A 21,333-nucleotide genomic window follows, 5' to 3' on the forward strand; every position below is an offset into this window, starting at 1 on the left:
GCTGTCGACCAGAGCGTTATCTGGCCATGCATGAACCCGGGTTGCTAGCTTCTCAAACTCTGCCTAGTACTCTTGCACCACCTCTGTCCACTTAAGCTTGGAAAGGATTTCATCGTAATTTTCATACCTAGTTGGTCCAAAGCGAACACATAGGGCATAAATGAAGTCTGACCATGCAACTTGTGAGTGAGTCTACCAGAACCACTGATACCAGAGTATGGCATCCCCATCCAAGTGGATGGAGGCTACAACGACTCTCTGGTGACTAGGGACCTCGTGGTATTCAAAGTACTATTCGTCCTTGAATATTCAAGGAATCGGGTTCGCTCCTACATAAGAAAGGAAATCGATCTTAGTTGTCCATCCTAGCCATGGTCTTCCCTGTCGCTGACCGCCTTAACTGGACTCCTCCTGGTCTTCATCCTTCTCACCTTTAATCGAACGGTCCCTCTGGGATAGGACGGTCAACGCCTCCTTCACCTCCTTCATATCCGTGGCTACTTGGTGTAGTCCGATCTCTAGCCTATCCACCCTCTCACCCATGGCGGCGGAATGGGTGTTAGGCATCTTCAACGAGGACCTTGAAGGCTCTAATACCAAAAATGGCGAGTTCTGCTCATCTCAGGAGCATCTTCGAGGGGCTCAACCTCCTAAGAGAGAGAGAGAGGGTGGCAGCTTTTATAGATTATTCTAACTAACTATTTCAGGATCAAATATTCTAACGGACTATTGGTACGAGCTGCTCCCCTTAGGTGTTGGGCATGGCTGATGTGGCTTGATTGATAACAGATGCATGCGGATGCCCCATCCTCTTCTTCTTACGTCCATAGACTAACTCGATGGGAGGTCTGGGCTTGGCGAGCACCTGGAATGGGCTTGGGCTGTCAGTATGTGGCATGTGGTTCATATCATTCTCACTTTTCTTTATTTATTTTGTTAGTTTATGGTTGCTGCATTTATTTTCTAGGCAGCTCTTTTCCTTATCTTTTATTGTTTGGGTAGACAAGGGTATTATAGTCATAGTACTTGATAGTGGCCTTTGATATAAATAGAGATGAAGAGAGCAACAGTTACACTTTTTGAGCCACCCATTATTCTTTCATTCTTTCTCTCCCTTCTCATATTCTTGTTAAATTCATACTCTTAATTCTTGCTATTTTTTCTTTTATTATTATCTATTTTACGAATCAACTATACTATTCATCCTATGAGATTATATTTGATAATAAAGCAGCAATTAATATTGTCGTTTTTTTAATACAAAGTCTTACTTTCCAAAAAAAAGAATCAACAATTAATATTGCAAGTTCAACATGATAGAACCAAGCATATTGAAGTGGATTGACATTTTATCAAATAGAAAGTTGAGGTTCAAGAAGTTTGTCTACCTTTTATAAAGGCTAATAACTTGCTTGCTGATTTCTAAACAAAATGAGTTGTAAAAGAATAATTAGTTGAAATTCATGGGAGGTTGAGCATGATCAATATCTATGCTCCACTTGAGGGGAGTATAGAGAAATATAAATCTAGGTCCCATTTATTCCTAAAAGGGCTTTTTAGACATGCAGTGGCATTCTTTTTGTTTGTTGGATTACAATAGTCGAAGAAGAGGGAGAAGAAGAAGAAGAGAAGAAGATCTAAGAAAGGCGGCTTAAACTCTTCAGCCGACCTAACAAGTTTATATAGATGATTATAAAATAATTACATGAATATACTAGAATGCCCCTGATTAGTGATGGGACACCTAGACAAATAAAACAATTAAAACATTAACCATGTTTGGGCCCAATAATTAAAGGCCCAATAACTAAGAACATAAGACACAAATAAGACTAACTTAAACACTAATAACAGCCGGACCAACACTCCCCCTCAAGCTAAGCATGGATGTCAATCATGTTTAGCTTGCCAAGTAAGTCTGAGAACTTCGTTGAAGCTAGTCCTTTAGTTAATACGTCTGCAATCTGCATCTCGGAAGGAGTATAAGGAATGCAGAGTTCTCCTGAGACAATTCTTTCTCTAACGAAGTGCCGGTCAATCTCAATGTGCTTCGTCCTATCATTTTGTACTGGATTATTTGCAATGTTGATGGCAGCCTTGTTGTCAAAGTACAGCCTGAGAGGACACTCGACTTTTACCCCAAGCTCACCAAGAAGGGTTCTAAGCCACAGTAGTTCTGCAACACCATGGGCCATAGCCCGATATTCAGCCTCTGCACTCGATCTGGCAACCACATTCTGCTTTTTACTTCGCCATGTGACCAGATTCCCTCCAACAAACGTGCAATACCCAGAAATAGACTTCATGTCCCCAATAGAGCCAGCCCAATCAGCATCAGTATATGCTTCAATTTCAATTTTGTTGTGTTTTTTGAACAGAATTCATTTTCCTAGGCAAGTCTTCATGTACCTAAGAATTCTTTCCACTGCTCTCATATGAGGAATCTTTGGAGAGTGCATGAACTGGCTGACTACATGTACAACATAAGCAATATCTGGTCGAGTGAGAGACAAACATATCAGCTTGCCTACCAGTTTTTGGTATCTTTCTCTATCAATGTAGTCCTCTCCAACTGATTCCTGTAGACCATGGTTTTGCTCTATTGGAGTATCTGCTGGTCTACACCCCATCATACTTGTGTCTCCTAGTAGGTCAAGGACATACTTCCACTGACATATATAGATGCCCTCTTTTGATCTAGCAACTTCAATTCCAAGGAAGTATCTCATATGGCCCAAGTCTTTGATCTCAAATTCAGAAGCCAAGAATTCCTTTAATCTTTTTATCTCTTCCAGATCATCCCCTGTAATCACCATATCATCCACATAGACGATTAACACTGTAAGTCGGCTATTTTGTTTCCTCATGAACAAAGTATGATCTACTCCACTTTGAGTGTATCCCACTCATTTCATGGCCCCACAAAGTCTCTGAAACCAAGCCCGAGGAGACTACTTAAGGCCATATAATGCTTTCCTCAGTTTACATACTTTCCCATCAAAGCCATAACCTGGTGGAGGATCCATAAATACTTCTTCACGTAGATCACCATTTAGAAAAGAATTTTTTACATCCAACTGATGTAACTCCCATGAGAAATTTGCAGCCAATGACAACAAGACCCGGATTGTGTTGAGCTTCGCGATCGGAGCAAAGGTCTCTTTGTAGTCAATCCCTTCCTTTTGAGTAAACCTCTTTGCCACAAGTCTGGCCTTTAATCTTTCAATGGATCCATCCTCCCTATGCTTTACAGTGAACACCCACTTGCATCCTACAGTGCACTTCCCTTCTGGTAGATCCACTAATTCCCAAGTCTTTGCTTTCATTAGGGCTTTCATTTCCTCATTCATAGCCTCTTTCCATCTTGGATCAGACACTGCTTTTGAGTACCTAGTAGGAACATGCACTGAGGAGAGAGCAGACACAAAGGAATAGTAACGAGGAGATAAACATGAGTAAGAGACAAATTCAGCAATGGGGTGTCGAATAGTACAAGAGCGGGTAGACTTACGAAGAGCAATAAAGAGATCCAAATCAGAAGTATGAGGAATGGGGTTACCTGAAGTTGTTGAGGCAGATTGATCCGAGTCTGATTGATTGCTGCCATGAGTTAGAGGGTCTTTGTTCCTTCTGTTGTAGGTGATTCTTATATCTTTCTGTTGCTTACTGGTGTCTCCAGTTACATCTGCAACATCAAGAGTGGTAACAGGAGGAATGGGAGCCTCACTAGGTTCACCCGGGATGCTACAACTAGAGGTTCAGGAGGAGAGGATGGAAGACCCGAGGTAGAGAGGCACAGAACAGGAGGGGGAAGGAGAATCCAAAGAAGAACCCTCTTCCATCCCACTAGTCTCCCCCTGAAGAGGATTCTGGGAAGAATGAAAATAGGAGTGAGATTCAAAAAATATCACATCTTTTGTGACATACTTCTTCTTGGTGATGGGATCATTACACTTGTTACCTTTCTGGGTAGGAGAGTACCCAAGAAAGATTCCTTTCGTAGCCCTAGGATCCAACTTGGACATCTTCGGATCCTTAACATGTATAAAGCATACACAACCAAAGACTCTAGGTGGAAGAGGAAAATTTGGAAGATTAGGGCAAAGGACAGAGAAAGGAGTTTTCATCCCCACCACCTTGGATGGCATCCGATTTATCAGATATGATGCGGTAAGGACAGCTTGAGACTAGTAGTGCTTGGGCACTTTGTGCTGAAATAATAAAGCTCGATTGGTCTCCAATAAGTGTCGATTTTTGCGCTCAACAACCCCATTCTATTGAGGGGTACTAGCACAAGACGACTGATGTATCATGCCAACATCCTCCATGAATAGGTTCAAGGATCTTTCAAAATATTCCGCAGCATTGTCTGAATGAAATTGCTTAATCTTCTTGTCAAATTGAGTCTCAATCATTTTACAAAATGCCATGGTTATACGTGGCACTTCATCACGTTCTTTTAACAAGTAGATCCATGTGCATCGTGAATTATGATCAATAAAACTGATAAAGTAATGAAAGCCATCCACAGAAACAAGGGGTGAAGGGCCCCGAATATCAGAATGGACCAAATCAAAAGGAGCTTGAATTTCATTACTAGAAATTGGATAAAGGGTTTTACATTGTTTTGACAACTGACACACTTCACAAACTAAACTTTGACTCGAAATACCCTTAAATAATTCAGGAAACAAAAAGGTAAATGACCTAGCCTAGCATGCCACAAGTGTAACCTAGCTATCGACTCCACATTATTATGACTACTGGTTGCAGATGATTGTAAGGCCGAACTTATGTCTGCATCAAAATGGTAGAGAACTCCACACTCATGACCACTCCCAATCGTTCTCTTCGTCAATTTGTTCTAAAAGACACAATGAGTAGGAAAGAAAGTTACACTACAGTTTAAATTCTTAGTAAGCTTCGAAACAAATAAGAGATTGGAAGTAAGATTTGGAACATGTAGAACAAATTTAAGAGAGGTTCTTGCTTAGGTCAACTCCCCCTTTCCCCGAGATGGTGGAGAGGGAACCGTCAGCAACCCTCATCTTATCTTGGCCAGACATCAATTGGTAAGAAGAAAATAAAGAGGACATGTGTGTCATGTGGTCAGTGGCACCAGAATCAATAATCCAAGAAGTAGAGTCAATAGAACTAGTTGTACTATAAGCAGAGACAATACCTGATTTGGCAAGAGAGGTGGAAGCAAGAGAATTAGTCCTTAGATGGGTTAAGGCCCGGCTAAGAACCTCTACCTCATCAGTAGTGAAACCCAATGATTCGGATGTGGGGAAATTAACTGTCTGTCCCATGGGAGAAGATGCAACTATAGATGTGTTCTTCGAGCCATCACCACTGTGACTAGTAACATGATTCCCACTTGCTGTTTGATTCTTCTGGGGCTTCTTGTCTTTCCTTAAAGCAGCTGGTTTCAGATGGGGATGAAAAACCCAACAAGTATCTTTTACATGCCTTTCACCACCACAATGAGAGCACATAAGATGCCTCTTGTTTGAATGCTTGCTCTCCTTTTGGTTTGAAGAAATTAGGGCTGAATGTTCAACAGGCTGTTTTGTTGGCTGTGTTTGAGTGTCAACTTGCATCTCTTTCCTCCTAACCTCTTCATTCCTTACTAGGTAATAGACATGATGTAAATCTGGCAGTTCATCCCTTCCCAAAATTTGAGATCTTATGCTCTCAAACATTGGGTCTAAGCCAACCAAGAACTTAAAGGCTCTACCCTCCTCAATCTGTTTATCATGCCTCTCCTTGTCTTTTGCATTTTCCCAATCAAGAATAAGATGGTGATCGAGTTCTTCCCATAATCCTTCTAGGGTTGCAAAATATGTTGCAACTGTCATGTCTATTTGTCTCAATGCAGCAATGTCTTGGTTCAGCCTATAAATTCTGGCATTGTTTTTTCTCTGTCCATAAGTTTTGCAGACTTTCTCCCAAATCTTAGCAGCAGTCGGAAAGTGTTGAACAGTCTTGGCCACTCTTGAAGTCATCGAAGCAAGCAGCCAGGACATAACAGTAGCATTTTCCCTACGCCACACTGCATACTCCGCACTACCCACTGCAAGTTCCTTCTTCTGTCCATCTAGATAACCCGTAAGATCCCAGGAAGTAATGAAGAGCATGGCTGAAACAGACCATTCTCTGAAATTATATTCATCTAACAGCACACTGGTAATCTGCAAGCTATGCAGATTTGGATTTTCCAGATTAGGAGACCTCCCACCAGGTCTATTATCCCTAGAAGACACTTCTCTCGATATTGAAGACATCTCCTTCCTCTTACAGTGGTTACAATTGAAAAACTCAGTACAAAGAGCACAATTTTAGACTTACCGAAGCTGTTGCAGGCCTGAAAAACCCTTGTAACAGAACTGAAACCAAGAACACTCCACTTCTGTACAGTGCTGAACTCTTCTGGACTGGACTGGACTTTGATTTCTGCTGTAGTAGACTGTGACCAACTGTACGAACCGAACTAGGACTGTCGAAGTCAGCCCTTCCACCTAGACCTGTCCCACATAGATCTCTCTTAGCAGCCGAATGGTTACTACCTGCTGTAAGGTGTCTAGTAGGGCATCGATTTCTGGAGCAAACTCCCCTTGGGCTCTACAACCAAGGGAAACCCTAGATACAGACCTTGCTGTGCTCTACGGTCAGCCCTAGGGTTTCTTCACAGCGACCAAGACAGAAAAGAGAAAGGAAAAGAAGGAAGAAAAGGAGGGTCAAAAGGTTGCTGCTGTAATCAGACAAACGAACCTGGCTCTGATACCGTGTTTGTTGGATTACAGCAGTTGAAGAAGAGGGAGAAGAAGAAGAAGAGAAGAAGATCTGAGAGAGGCGGCTTAAACTCTTCAGCTGATCTAACAAGTTTATATAGATGATTATAAAATAATTACATGAACAGACTAGAATGCCCTTGATTAGTGATGGGACACCTAGACAAATAAAACAATTAAAACATTAAACATGTTTGGGCCCAATAACTAAGAACATAAGACACAAAGAAGACTAACTTAAACACTAATAACAGCCGAACCAACACTTTTGATTGTTATTATTGTTTAGGAGAACTTAACAAAAAAAATTAAATAGTTTTTGTTTTATTTTCCTTCATATTTCTCTTTTTAATGTAACTAGAAATATAATTTTTTATTTTTATATTTTGTTTATTTTATTTAATTAATTATTACCTGTTTGTGTTATGGACAACATGTAATGATATAATTCTAAAGATTAGGCTTTATTTCTAACAAACAGGGAGAAAGAATATAAATGTATGTTCTTTTTATTTTTTTCATAATTAATAAAATATTGAGCACAAAAATGGATTTGTACTAGATTAAGGACTTAGTGAGCATAGCTTCAGAAGCATGTGAAATTAGTGCAAAGAGTTCACTATCGCTAGTGTAGGAAATTGAAATCATACCTTTTTGGTAATTTTCCTTGTAATTTAGTGGGTGTGGGTTGTTTCAATGAGTATTTATGTAATTTCCTTGATATGCATGTTTTACCAACCTAAAAATATGATTGAGCGGGTATACTAACCAACTCAATACTTTCACCTTAAATCTAACTCTCTTATTTCCTATTTATCTCCCTTCTTTCTCTTTAATCTTCACAAACAACGTTTGTAACTTGGTGTTCATATGAAAACAGGTGTTGAGGATCGTGATACATTTCAGTTTTTTTTTAGTTTGATACTGACAGTGTGGTCTTTAAAATGGAAAAAGAAGGAAACGTAATCAGATAAAAGCTTGATGTTGGGAGGTTAAAATTGAAATTACATTCATACATTGTTTCATAAGTTGTGAGGATGTAATTAGAATTATATTATTTTGTTACAAGAAAAAGGACTGTTTGGCAGAACATTATGAAAGGTGGTAGGTGAGCTAACCCTTGTTTTACATAGGTTATATAGACAGAAGGAGTCGTTCTCAAAGTCGTGTTTTGGCTTTGTTTCAATTTCACATTTCTGAATTATGCTCATTTTAAATATTATAGAAGCAAGATAGGTTAAATATGTTCTTTTTTCAACTTTGAGATTATATTTGATTTTGCATATTGATGAAAAGGTTTTCCTAAATATGGTTATTCTTTAATTGTTTTTTCTGAGGTCTGTATGTTGGTTTTGCATGTATAAAAAGGCAAATGTTGATCTCGATATTCTGGTGCATGTATCTATGTACTTCAATATAGAATACATGCATCTTTCTTGTGCATGCACTTTTTGTTGTTACTACTTATTCTTTTGCTCATGGATTCTGACACATAAATGGAATGGGGATATGACTCCTAAGACCCTGGACTAATTACTGGCATAGCATCCCATTTAATATGCTTATATCATACTTTTTATCTAACTTTTGAAACTAAGGGGCTATTTGATAATGGCTGAAGTGGCTGGACTGAATGGCATATTGCTTTGTATTTTAGTGGATGAATTAATAAAATAATAAAATATTTGAAGATACACTGATTTTTTTAAGCATAATTTTAAAAGTGTCGATGCTATAGAGTTGTTCATATTGGCAAGTATTCTGTCCAACTCCACTTGGTAGGAATGTTAGGCATCCAGGTAACATAACTTTTGCCAGAAAGATCCTCATTTATTGACCATTATCATTCAGTATTCTTGGTGTTTGTATTTTCAACTATTAAATTTCCAACATAGCTCATTTTGCTAAATAATTTTGCCAATAATATCATTGTTGGGTCATATGAACTTCGCAGATGGGGAAATACACCACTAGATGAGAGCCATATCTGTGGAAATAAGAATTTGATTAATCTACTGGAAGATGCAAAGGCTGCTCAGTTGTCCGAGTTCCATGGTTACTCCCATGAAATCCGAGGTATTAAGTTTTTCATATTTCCGAAAGTTTTTGGTAGGCAATATTTTGAGGGTCATTTAAAGTGGCACATAAACAGTAAAAAGGAAAATAAAAACAAAAAGAAAAGACCACCAGAAAGGATTTGACCATCATCATCATGATCATCTTTATCATCATCATCTTACAATCCTAACAAAGGTGGTATTGTATTTCTAGAAATTTTCTTTGTAAAATAGTACCACAGTTATTGGTAATTATCTTTCTTGTTCCAACCATCTGTTTGAGAAAGTTGTTGACGGGTGTTTATGTTGCTTGAAAAAAAACACAGATAAAATGCACAGAAGGAAATGCACGGTGTTCCCTTTCCACCCATGGGATCCACAGGACAACAGAAGGGAGGGAGTGGTCTTGTGGGTCCCCCACACCATGGAAGAGCTCAGCAAGACAGCAGCAGAGCAGCTAAAATGCTCTGATGGCTCTTGCTTTTTAACAGAAGATGCAGGTAAAGTACATGATATAGACATGATATATGATGGTCAGAAGCTGTATTTTGTATGTCAAAGACCAATGTTTTTTACTGAGAAGAAAAACAAATAACATAATAAATATGTCCTCCGTAATTTACTTTTTAGGCCAGTGTGTTTCCTGTTGTATAATCTCCTACATCATTGATCTTACATGCTTCAGAAAATGTCGTTTTTCTGCATTTCTTGGCTCATACTAAAACACATATTTCTAAATGCATGGCTAAATATATTATTGGTACATTTTCTTGCACAGCACAAGAATCTAAAGTAAAAAGGAATATCGCTCTTTGGGGGTAAAAAAGTGAAATCTTTCCTTCCATGCGCACATAAAACATGTATATTTTATTTTGTCCTCTGAGCAGCAGTGTCAGAAATTATTAGAGTTGCCTAATTTACGGGAAAAATCCGTTTCAATACTTGTACATACAGCTCAGCACCAAACTAATGATAATGCCATTTCTTCTTGGGAAAGATTAATAACCCAAAACCAGATTGGAATCAGGAAAAGTGTTCCTCAGGCTGCATGAATAGTCAGAATTAATTCCCCAAGCATAAGGTCAGAATGAAGAAATTTATTTTGCCACTTCACCCATTAGAAAATATTATGGTATTAAAAGTAGCATAAAATATTAGAAAACATTCTTAACCGAAGTAGTTATTTTGGCAAATGAATGGGAAGTATTGAAGGATATTCTCTGAAAGTAAGTTCCTTGGGAGAAGAGAGAGAGAAGACAGAATATTTGGAGGCTCAAGCCTTGTTATATTAGCCAGAACATAATTACAAGTGGAAGGACAAAACTACCGGTAAGACATTACATATACAAAAAAACATTACATAGATAACATTTTCCCCAAGTTGGGTCATAAATGTCAATCATTTCCAACTTGTTACACAACTCAATATGATGTGGAGTAGTTACTCCTTAGAAAGAATGTTGACCAACTGATTTAAAGAACTAGCATAGGAAGTACATATATCACCCACTTCCAACTTCTATCTAATGAAAATTTTGTCCATTTCGATGTGCTTTGTCCTATCATGAAGAATGGGGTTATGTGCAGTGTTGATGATTATCATTATCTTGTTATTACGATAGAGAGAGATATGGGTCTGGTTACAAGAAAGCCAAACTTAAAAAGCAAATTCTTCACCCACAACATCTTAGTAACATTATGATCCATGGCACAATATTTAGTTTCTGTATTTGATTGGACAACTACAGATTGTTTTTTGCTTCTACATGTGACAAGATTACCTCCCACAAAAGTACAGTAACTAGAGGTTTACCTCTTGTAGTCTTATTTGTTACAGATTCAGTCTAATTGGCATTGTTATAGGTTCTAACCTTCAAATGCCCATTATTAGCAAACGAGATGCCTCCAGGATATCTCTTCAAGTACACTTGAAACATGAATAGCTTTGGGTGTATGCATGTGCTAACTAAGAACACTTGCAGAAAAAGTGATGTTTGGTCTGGTAATAGACAAGTAAAGCAACCACCCACTAGTCTTTGGAACTATTTTACAAAACCAACAGTTTCTCCATTATAATCACCCAACCTATGGTTAGGGTCAATTTGAGTGTCATCTAGTTTGCACCCTAGCTTGCTAATATCCTGTAAGAGATTTAGGATGTATTTTCTTTGGGAAATGAAGATGCTTTTCTTGGACCTAGCAACCTTGATCCAAAGTACTTAAATGGGCCTAGATCTTTCACCTTGAATTCAGAAGCAAGATACTCTTTTAGCTATTGAATCTCTATTTCCCAGTCCCCTATTATAACATTGTCATCTATATAGATGATAGGAACAATCAATTTCTTCCTCTCCCTCTTCACAAACATGGTGTGATTAGACTAGCATTGTTTGAACCCTATTTATTGGACAATCTTGTTAAACCTACAAACCAAGCCCTTGGTAATTCTTTCATCCTGTACAGAGATTTCTTAAGGTGGAAAAACTTTACTTTCACTTCTTTTTGCATGAAATCTAGTTGGCTTCTTATACACCTCTTCGTCCAAGTCTTTATTCCAGAAGGGCATTCTTCACATCAAGTTGATGAAGATGCTATCCCAAATTAGTTGCTAAGATAAATAGAACCCATATGTAGTTCATTTTGGTTACATGAACAATGGTCTCCATATAATCCACACCATGCATTTGAGTGAAACCTTTGGAAACCAGCCTTCCCTACATAGATCTATCAACTGTATGCTTCACAGAGAGCATTCACTTACATTCAACAAGTCCATTCCCTTCAAGAAGATCAACCAGTTCCCACATGCTAATTTTATGTGGGCATTGATCTCTTTTAGCATAGCATTGGTCTACTTAGAAGATTCCAAGGCTTCTATAAGAGTTTTAGGAATAGAAACACCAGAAACAATAGAAAAGAAAGCACGACATATAGGAGACAATGAATCACATGAAGTATAACGAGCAATAGGGTGCTTAGTGGTGCAAGATCCAACACCCTTTATGATGGGAAATAGGCATAACAAGGTCATTAATTGCAAAGGGAGTAGGCAAAGAAATAGAAGCTAATTGAGAAGGTGGACTGAAATTTGGACCTGGCTCCTAAGAGTTTGTTCGCATAGATTGTACAACTTTTGGTTGCTACACACACCTTGAGATGCATGTTGGACCTTTTGGTGGTGGCAAGAGAAGCAAGAAGAAACTTGTAGAGGCTTAAAGACCAAAAGAGACAAAGGAAGCTCAACTTAGGTTTGTTAACGTGTCGGGTTTGGGTTGGGTCTAGGTAGAACCAATCCCAAATTGATTATTAATTGGGACAAAATAGTGAACTTAGAACCATCCTGATTAATAGTCGGGTCTTATTGGGTCTTACCCGATAGATCTGATTATTCTGGAAAATTTATTTATTTTTTAAAATAATAACTTAAAACATTCATTTTTGGTAATATAATCTTAATAAAAATGATAGTAAAATACTAAATTGTTTATATGTTAATAAACTAAATATTTTTAACTAATATTATCACATATTATCTATCAAATGTACCATTTCAAACATAAAATAGAATGAAAATTATAATGAAATTAGGGAAATGTTATATTGTTTAATAAAGTAATTGGTTCGGGTCCTAATCGATTTGGGACAAGCAAGAATTAGAACTGACCTGATCATTAATCAGGACAAAATCAAGGAACCAGAATTGACATAAATGGTTCAGGCAATTGGGTAGAACCGACCCAGTGACAGCCCTGTCCAAACTTGCCTCTCATCATTACATGTCTCCCCTTAAGGAGAGGTGGGGAAATAGGACTGAGACTCAAAAAATAAGTTTTATGAGCATCCATATTTTAATGACACATATTATCTATATATAATATATAAATATCTAGCATTATATAAACATATATTTATAGTTATCTATTTATAGTATGTAATATATTGTATATTATATATTATATATTTATAGTATTTATAATATGATATGCATATTAATAATATGTGCTATAAATATAAAAACCAAAGAACCAAACTGGTCAACTGATTAACCAGTGATACCGGTTTGGGGAATTGGAAAAACTGGTAGTACTGGTTCAGTTTCAAAAAATAGCCCAACCAAACCTTGAGCACCTCTAAATTGACATATAGGACATTGTATGGCATAGACATAAACTTAAACAAGGAAAAAGGCACTTTAATTCATCAAAAAATGAATGACCCAAATGATAATGCCACAAATAGATCTAGCTCTCAACATGACCTTCATCATGCTTCATGTAAACAATCGAGGAAGGAGCCTTTAGACAAGCACCGCCGTTTAAGATATAAAGGCCATTGACCATGTGACCCCCTTATCAATCGTCCTCATAGTCAAGAATTGGGAATAAAAAATACATGAAAATTCAGGAGTTTTATAAGACTACTGATAAAAAGCAAATTAATGGATAATTTAGAGACATGGCGAACATGAGATAGAACAATGCCAACAGGAAGGGATATGGTTCCTTGACTCATAATAGAGGAGAATGAACCATATGATAGTCTCACCTTATCCCTTCCAAAGAAAAACTGGTATGAAGAAGGAATAGGCTTTCCAATCATATGGTTGGAAGCCCTGAAGTCAATAACCCAAGAATCATTAGGAAAAGAGGTAGCATGAAAAGCAATAGCCTAGTTACCTAAGTTGGCTACAAATGAAGTACATGGACCACTAGAACTTCCCTCTAAATGATTAAGAGCCCCACCAAACTACTCTAATTAATCATCCTGAATAGGTAATATAAGAGTTTGAATAGTTTGATCATCATGAACAGGACTACTAGTCGTAACATTAGCCAAAGTGTTTTTTTTCCTTTCTTTCTGACTTCTCCTGGAATTTCTTGGGCTTTTCCACCAGGTCCCAGAAATTCTACTCAGTATGTCTGTCTACCGTAACTCCCCTTCCCGCCAAGGTAATCTGCTCTCCCTTAGATTGAGGTGGAGGATAAGGAGTTATGGTAGTAGTCCTGTTATGGTAGCCAACCTCAAACTACTCTAATTGATCATTCTGAGTAGGTTAGCTGAAGTGTTTTTCTCCCTGACTTCTGGAATTTCTTGGGCTTATCCACCAAGTCCCAGAAATTCTCTTCAGTATGTCTTTGTCTACGATTTTCTTTTTTTTTTTTTTCTGACTTCTTCTGGAATTTCTTGGGCTTATCCACCAAGTCCCAGAAATTCTCTTCAGTATGTCTTTGTCTACGATTTTCTTTTTTTTTTTTTCTGACTTCTTCTGGAATTTCTTGGGCTTATCCACCAAGTCCCAGAAATTCTCCCCAGTATGTCTTTGTCTACCATAACTCCTTATCGTTCACCTCAACCTCTTAGATTGATCACCTTTTTTCATAACTCCCCTTCCCACCAAGGTAATCTGCTCTCCCTTTGAAAGATTCATGGCCTGCCTTCCACTCTCATCTGATTGAATGAGAGTATACACCTTCTGCAAGTTAGGTAAATTCTTACTACCCAATATGTTAACTCTAATAGGTTAATATATAGGATTAATTCCAACAAGGAAAGAAAAAACACACTATTGGGAAAGAAGCTTCTTATAAGCTTTTGCATCCTCTTTGTCCTTCCAATCTATAGACTGATGATAGTCAAGCTCCTTCATCATGGAAGTTAAAGCAAACTAGCAGGTTGACAAACTCTTATCCCTTTTACAAGGAAATGATTCCACCTGTAACTAATACACCCTAGCATAACGTTGCTGTTTAGAGTAGGTAGCCATAGCTTGATCCCATACTTCTTTGGCAATTTCAGTCCACATAAAGTTCTTCCTGAGGAAGGGATGTATCAATGATATAAGCCAAGACAGCACCATGCAGTTTTGTTTTAGTCTGATTTTATCATAAGCAAACGCCTTCACCTAAGGTTCAGGACTACTAGTTAGATAACCTGTTTTTCCCTATCCACTAACAAATAACTGCACGCTCTTGGGCCATTCAAGGTGGTTTAAACCATCTGGAGAGCTAAAGAGGCTAAATCTTTATTAGCCATCAAACCACTTCACAAAGGCAAGACAGCACCAATAAACTAACCCAACAGCCCAACAAAACTCTAAAACACTTAAATCAACATTTGCATGAATCTTCAAGGGCAAACCACACCATACACAAGGCGGCCAAGTCACAAAAATGGAAGCTTAATAGGTTTGTCACAACAGCCGAGATACCTCTTCATTTGCAGCACCTTCTCACCAAGAAACAAGGCTACACCACTACTAAACTGAAGTACCAATTAGAAACACCACCAAAAAATTAATTCTTGTTCACCCTGAATGCTAAACCTGAACCAATAACGGTTCTTAAGCACACCAACTATGCTGTAACTAACTACAACAAGAGTCGCACGGCTTCAACAATAGCCCACTCGGACCTTCCAGTCCCTTCTACACCAAGCACAAAAAGGGCTGTTCGCAGGTACACACATTGTGATTAAGACAAATACCCAAAAACACCGATGCAAGGTGATTGCAGCAGCAGGCCATAGGTGTTGCTGCCAAATCTGGAGCTGAGGGTAGTGAGGTAATTTTCGATGTCCGAGGGCTGTGGGTCTCACCTGCTAAGAGTGAAAATATGTTAGAGATCCGGGAGTGTTTCTAGGAGCAAGGATTCCGACGGTCAAGTTAGCCAAGGGCTCAGAGTAAGCTAAGGTCACCACAACTCAAGTATGTGTGTCTTACCTTTGCAATCATGTAGGGGGAGCTAGAGAGGCATCGGCCGACCACAATCCCTTAATTAACAACCCAGAAGTAAATGTGCCAGGACCGTACACCCGCATTAAATTCTTTGCAACCAGTCAAGGCAGGAATACCCCGCTACCCTTTGGTGGATTGCCAACTGATGGAAGTACCCGTACCCGACCGATGCCATGTGTCAGGGTCTGGTAAGTTGACCAAATGTACCTACATCAATATGATACAAGTGCAACAACCCGAAGCAAAATGGAAAGCTATCATTTTGGGACTAGAGGAAGTAAGGAAGTTGAATATCAAGAAAACTACTGTATTTGTGATGCTCTAATTATTGTTAATAGTATAAACAACCTTGATACAAAATCCAACTGGATTGAAAAGATGTACAGGGATATGATTATAGGCTTACCTTTGTGTTTTGATATATGTCAAATATGCTATGTAAAAAGACAGTATATAATGATATAGCTCATAGTTTAGCTACCACAGCATGCAAGAAGGGAGTTGACTTGTTTTTCCAACTCCCTTCTGAGGGTCTAGATGTAAATACTTTCTCTATTTTAATATAATCTTCTCTTGTTTTTGCTCAATACCCCACCCCTTTCAAAGAAAAAAAAAGGAAAAAGAAAAAGAAAAAAAAACTACGTTCACATCAATAGAGACTCTTTGGTGTCATCACTCAATGATAAAAAATAAGAAAAGAGAGGAAACTCTACCTTCGATCCAAATTCTAAAATGTGACTATAAAAAAATCAAAATTTAATTAATTTTAAAATGTGTTAATTAATAATTTAATATTAGTTGATTTACCCAAGTTCTATTTGATTTAAAATTTATTAATAATATTATAATTAATTATTATATCAAGTCCTAATGTTATTAATTAATATTAATTATGTGGAGTTTATATAATTATTATCAACAACTAATATTTAATATTGTTTGAAACCTGTACAAGACACGGTTTAACTTGTAAGTGAGTATCGTATTCTACACGGTTTACTAAAAACGGGTGTGAAACAACCCATTTAATTTAACTGCGCACACAATGGACTGATCATTGAAAACAGCGAGGTCTAAAGAAAACTAATTTTAATAGTCGTCTTCACCCACTTGAGAAAGCAGGTCTCTAAACCCATCACACACGCACAAGCACACAGGCCAAGGTTCTTTCTGAAACAAAGAACATCAGAATCCCAGCCTTTAAATCCACACGGTCCATAGCTTAATTTTAATCAATAAGAAGCATATGATATTGGTTTAGGTTGGGATGGGGGATCCTAGCACTTGCAGCCATAGAGATAAACGCCTACCAATGACTACGCGAGTTCAGGTTTAATTTAACCATAAATAAATCGAACTTCATAATTTCTCGTTGAATGTTAGTTGAATGGAGAAATGAAGAAAGAAGAGGGGGGTTTGCAGAAGAAAGTGGGAAGAGAGATAAAGTGAGTGAGTGAGTGAAGGAAAAAAAAAAGGAGAAGAGGTTGAAAAAGAAAAAAAAAAAAAGAATAAAAAGGAGGGAAATGGCAGTTAGGCTGGCTTGGATTGAATGGTTGTGGCCTTAGTGAAAGTTGTGACATGCACAAGGTCCAATTTATTTGGGCCTTGTTCTTTTTAATTTGGTTTGGTTTCGGCCTCTAAAGTCTTAAAAACAAAACTTTTTAGACATAACGTTTTTGTTTTAATAATACCTCATATTTTTCATACTTCAAACATCAGGCCTGACATTTTTATTATTTGTCCCTCAAATATCCTTCACTCATTTTATTCACTATTTATTTTAAGTAACATACTGTTACTATATAAAACTTTATAAATAATAATGTTAAATATTATTTAAATACAAATAAAATAGTATAAAAATATGTTTTTATTTATTGAAATAATAACATTTATTATTAAAATAGTAATAATTTTATTATTTAATAATGGATAGATGGTGATTATTATTATGAAGGGATCCGCCCTTAAGAGTTGGAGAGAATGTTTTGAAACGTCTTCAATCAAATGAATATAAAGTTCTTATTAGTGGATGATTAATAAAATAGTTAATCAATTTGATTTGGAAACTGTATCATATATATGTATATATCATGTATTTTGAAATTATTTTCAAAATGGTTTTGAGACATACATTTATGCCTAAAGAGAATAAGTTTTTCCCTAGGTATACATTTATGTGGAAAGATTAATACACAAACATTTAATTGGTATGTTGCATTTCAGATGAAACCTTTGGCCCTTGAAACTGAGATGAAAGTGGCTTCAAACATTTCTGGTACTACTACAATCATACAGAAATCTTCTACCTTCATAGAGCTGTATATGTATAGTGATTCTATAGTACAATCAATTAGGGAATCCTTTGAGTCTCACATAAACCAAACAACCTCATCATTACTTTCTTTGATATATTCCAAAAGAAATTAAAATTTTCAAAGTATTTTTTCTCAAATTCTTCATGAGCAAGAACTGGATCGAAGTACCCCCACGATGAATCTCATCAAGCATTTTCTCAAAAAAGAAAAAGAAAATTTCATCAAACATGCCCTTGATCTTTCTACACTGACATTTTTTTTTCTGGGTTTCATCTCTAAAAGAGTGAAAGTTTGGATTTGAGACTAGCCTGAAAATAAGGGCTTCTAGAGAGATATATATCAAAGTCATCCGATTGTCTTGCTCTCATAGTTCATTTTTGTTTATAAACATTTTCTAAGCTTAAAATTCAAGTATTAAAATCTTTTGTCTACCATAAATGGCGAAAGCTTAAAAAGATAAAGTTAATCATTTTACACTCATTAAAAGAGGATTAATGAGGGTCTAGATACAATAATCAAGCTGCTGTGCTTTGAGGTTGCTCTTGGACTAAAGGCACGTGAGGGTTCCTTGCCACAAAGAAAGAACAACCCCCACTCCAACCAGACAAAAAGAATTGAGAAGTTGGAGGAGTTTGAGATGCTTCAAAGCATCTTTATCTCTATAAAACATTGCTTTTTGGGTTTTTTTTTTTTGTTCAAAACAATTAAAACTTTGGAAAAACTAGTCCATTTAAAGCCCAGTTTTTGACTCCTAATTATAATCACATTCAGTTCATTAGTCCAACAAAACTCCAATCTCCAATTCATCCAACAGCTCAAGTGGTTAGCAAGATTCCAAAACCATTTACAGTCACAACCCCAAATAAACACAAATATATAGTACACAGAGGAGCTCATTCTAAGATTTTCATTGCTCCTTGTTTTGGCTGTTTTTCAATGAAGATTTTGAAGTGTTTTCATTTCTCACATATTTCAAAATTCTCAAGCAAACACTCAAATGATTTTGAAGAATCATACCCCTTTACATCATCTATGAATCTGTGATGACATCATCCAATATAATGTGGTCGCCCCCACCATCCTGGGTTAAAATTGTTTCACCAAATTTGTTACTTCTGGAAGATGTATGTGTAAGTGCAACCCTAGATTCATGTTGGCTTCTGGTGTGGGACCCGTCCAGCAGGGCTTCACTCACTTGGTAAAATTTTGGTTCCCATCATTTCAACTTTGCTCCAAAGCAAAGCCTTCACGCTTGGGTGGATTCATGAATCTTGATTCTTGACCTTTGTCAGCAGCAATTTTACGCTGTGGGTGTTATCTTGATTCAGACAAACAGAGTCATTACTTTAAGTAAATTGACTTAGACTGAGTTGGGCAGATAGTTTACTTGTCTGAGTTAACTCCGAATCAATGCAGAAACAATTAATAAAAATAATAGAGGAAATTTACTAATAAGGGTAAATGAAAAAACAGAAAAAGAAAAAATAAATAGAAAGGAAAAGATTCCTAAGACTAGCTGCATTTTTTCCTCCTTAAAATGGGTTTAAAACTTCTCAAAATGAAATATATATTTTAGCTATTTTTTCTGCCCTTTTATTTACAGTTCAAATTTTGTTTTTCTCCTTTTTTTTATATATAGCATGTTTTGATGTAAAGAAGAAGAAGAAGAAATCAGATCACTTTGATTATCACACATACTAACAAAACAAATACAGCTTATGTGAATTGATTATCTGCAAATCGACCTCCTCAAGTGAATCCAACAGGCATATATATTCTTGTGGTAGAACAAGGAATGTCCATTAATGGGACGATTTTTCCCAGACTCACCAGCCTTAGTTAGAATAAGTATCAAGCCGAGTTGGGTCTGTACATATATATTATCAAGTCACAAGCCCTCTCGCTCTCCCATCAAGCCTTCAGTAGGATAAAAGAATGGCCTCTCTGACTCGGTGACTCGCGGTCATTTCAGATTCCTAATGATTAATTTCTACAGAATCAAGGTTGGATCTTCTAATAGGTTAAATTCGGTGGCTGTATAGCAAATAACGTGAGAATTCCGTGAAAGACAAATCCAAGCCTTAACGATAAAGACAGCCAGATGCCACGTGGCAAGTTCAGAAGCCAAGACGTCAATAAACTAGGGTAGCATGATCATATGAGACGAGAACCCATAAAAAGCCTTTGCCCGTGACTTCTTAGACCGAAACAAAGAACATGAGATTCCAAGAATTCGAGGATGTCATTCTCCGATGACCTCCGAGAAAGCAAGGGCGTCATTTTCCGATGATTCCATGATCTCCAAGGTTAAAACTCTCCGGCAAGTTCGAGTTTCCGGCAAGACTCCGGCCTAATCTGTTGATATCAATTAAGGTGTGTGGGGAGTGTTGTCTGGCTCGAGAAGCTGCGTAGTAGAATAATTACGGACGGATTCTCGGACCAGGCTTCATTCCCCACACAACCTTCTGTGCAAAGAGAGTGTTTGTGATGATGCTTGGGCCGGGCTTGATGGGATTATATATCATCAGGTAGTTATTCCCTTCTTCTGTTAGAGCGCGTTTGGTTACATACTGCAGTTGTCATTCTAGGTTGAATAACTCCAACCAAAATAAAAAATAAAAATAATTCTAAAGACATAGCTTCTTTGGCTTGGAATGGTTTATTTTTTATTTGTTTTCCTTTGCTACAAAAGAAATTCATGAACCCAAATGAAAAACCTTGGAGCTCAACTTAATCACTGATCCTCTATCAAAATACAATACAAAATTGAGCTGAATGCAATTGAATGATTCATTCATTTGTCTTTTAGTAAAAGTTATTAAGAGATTATATATGAGCTCCTTCATGGATGAATGACATGTTGGGTTGATTGCTATGTCCCTAAATACTTTGTTAAAATGAATATTTCATCCAAATTATTAAGACATTCAATTCAGCCACTTGATCCGTAATCAAAGTAGAGTAGCCCTATGGTGCATTCTAATCCATAATATATCTAGTTTACATGGCTAAAGAAGTTAACTTTGTGATTGAACATTCATTAGAATTTCCCTAACTTTTGTCTCTTGTTTTATATCAAACCAGACATATGATTTGGTTGTTTCGGAATATGGGGCCAAAGTGAAAAAAATAGGGGTTTTATTCGTTCAGTCCAACTTTAGGTGGAGCTAGGATTTCTAAGGACTGACTGAATCCAGTCCGTGAATTGATGTTAAATTCACGGGCAGGATGTGGTTTATGGCAGATTAATTCTATGATTTGATAAATAATATGAATAATTAGCCACCCTTACTCACAACAACAAGAAGCAACAATTTCTCATCTATCCGAGCACTCGCCATAATGGATGGAATCGTGGGATATATATATATATATATATACACAAACAACTTGCAAACCACTCATCAACTTCTCTCATCTAAAACATTCTA

At 37.1% G+C, this 21,333-nt stretch overlaps 1 protein-coding gene across 3 annotated transcripts in view; it reads left to right on the top strand.

The window, feature by feature from the left end:
- Nucleotides 1–9,555, top strand: part of LOC148864001 (potassium channel SKOR-like) — a 61,722-nt gene extending 52,167 nt beyond the window's left edge. For all 3 annotated transcript variants that reach the window (XM_088981474.1, XM_088981476.1, XM_088981477.1), the window contains 2 exons: nt 8,749–8,870; nt 9,178–9,555. In XM_088981474.1, coding sequence (XP_088837600.1) covers nt 8,749–8,870; nt 9,178–9,446 — 391 coding nt within the window. In that variant the 3' untranslated portion in view covers nt 9,447–9,555. The remainder of the gene's footprint in view (nt 1–8,748; nt 8,871–9,177) is intronic.
- The last annotated feature ends 11,778 nt before the right edge of the window (nt 9,556–21,333 follow it).

Source organism: Nelumbo lutea, chromosome 3 (assembly GCF_056320005.1).
Source record: "Nelumbo lutea isolate HS-2025 chromosome 3, American lotus-T2T, whole genome shotgun sequence".
Classification (NCBI taxonomy): domain Eukaryota; kingdom Viridiplantae; phylum Streptophyta; class Magnoliopsida; order Proteales; family Nelumbonaceae; genus Nelumbo; species Nelumbo lutea.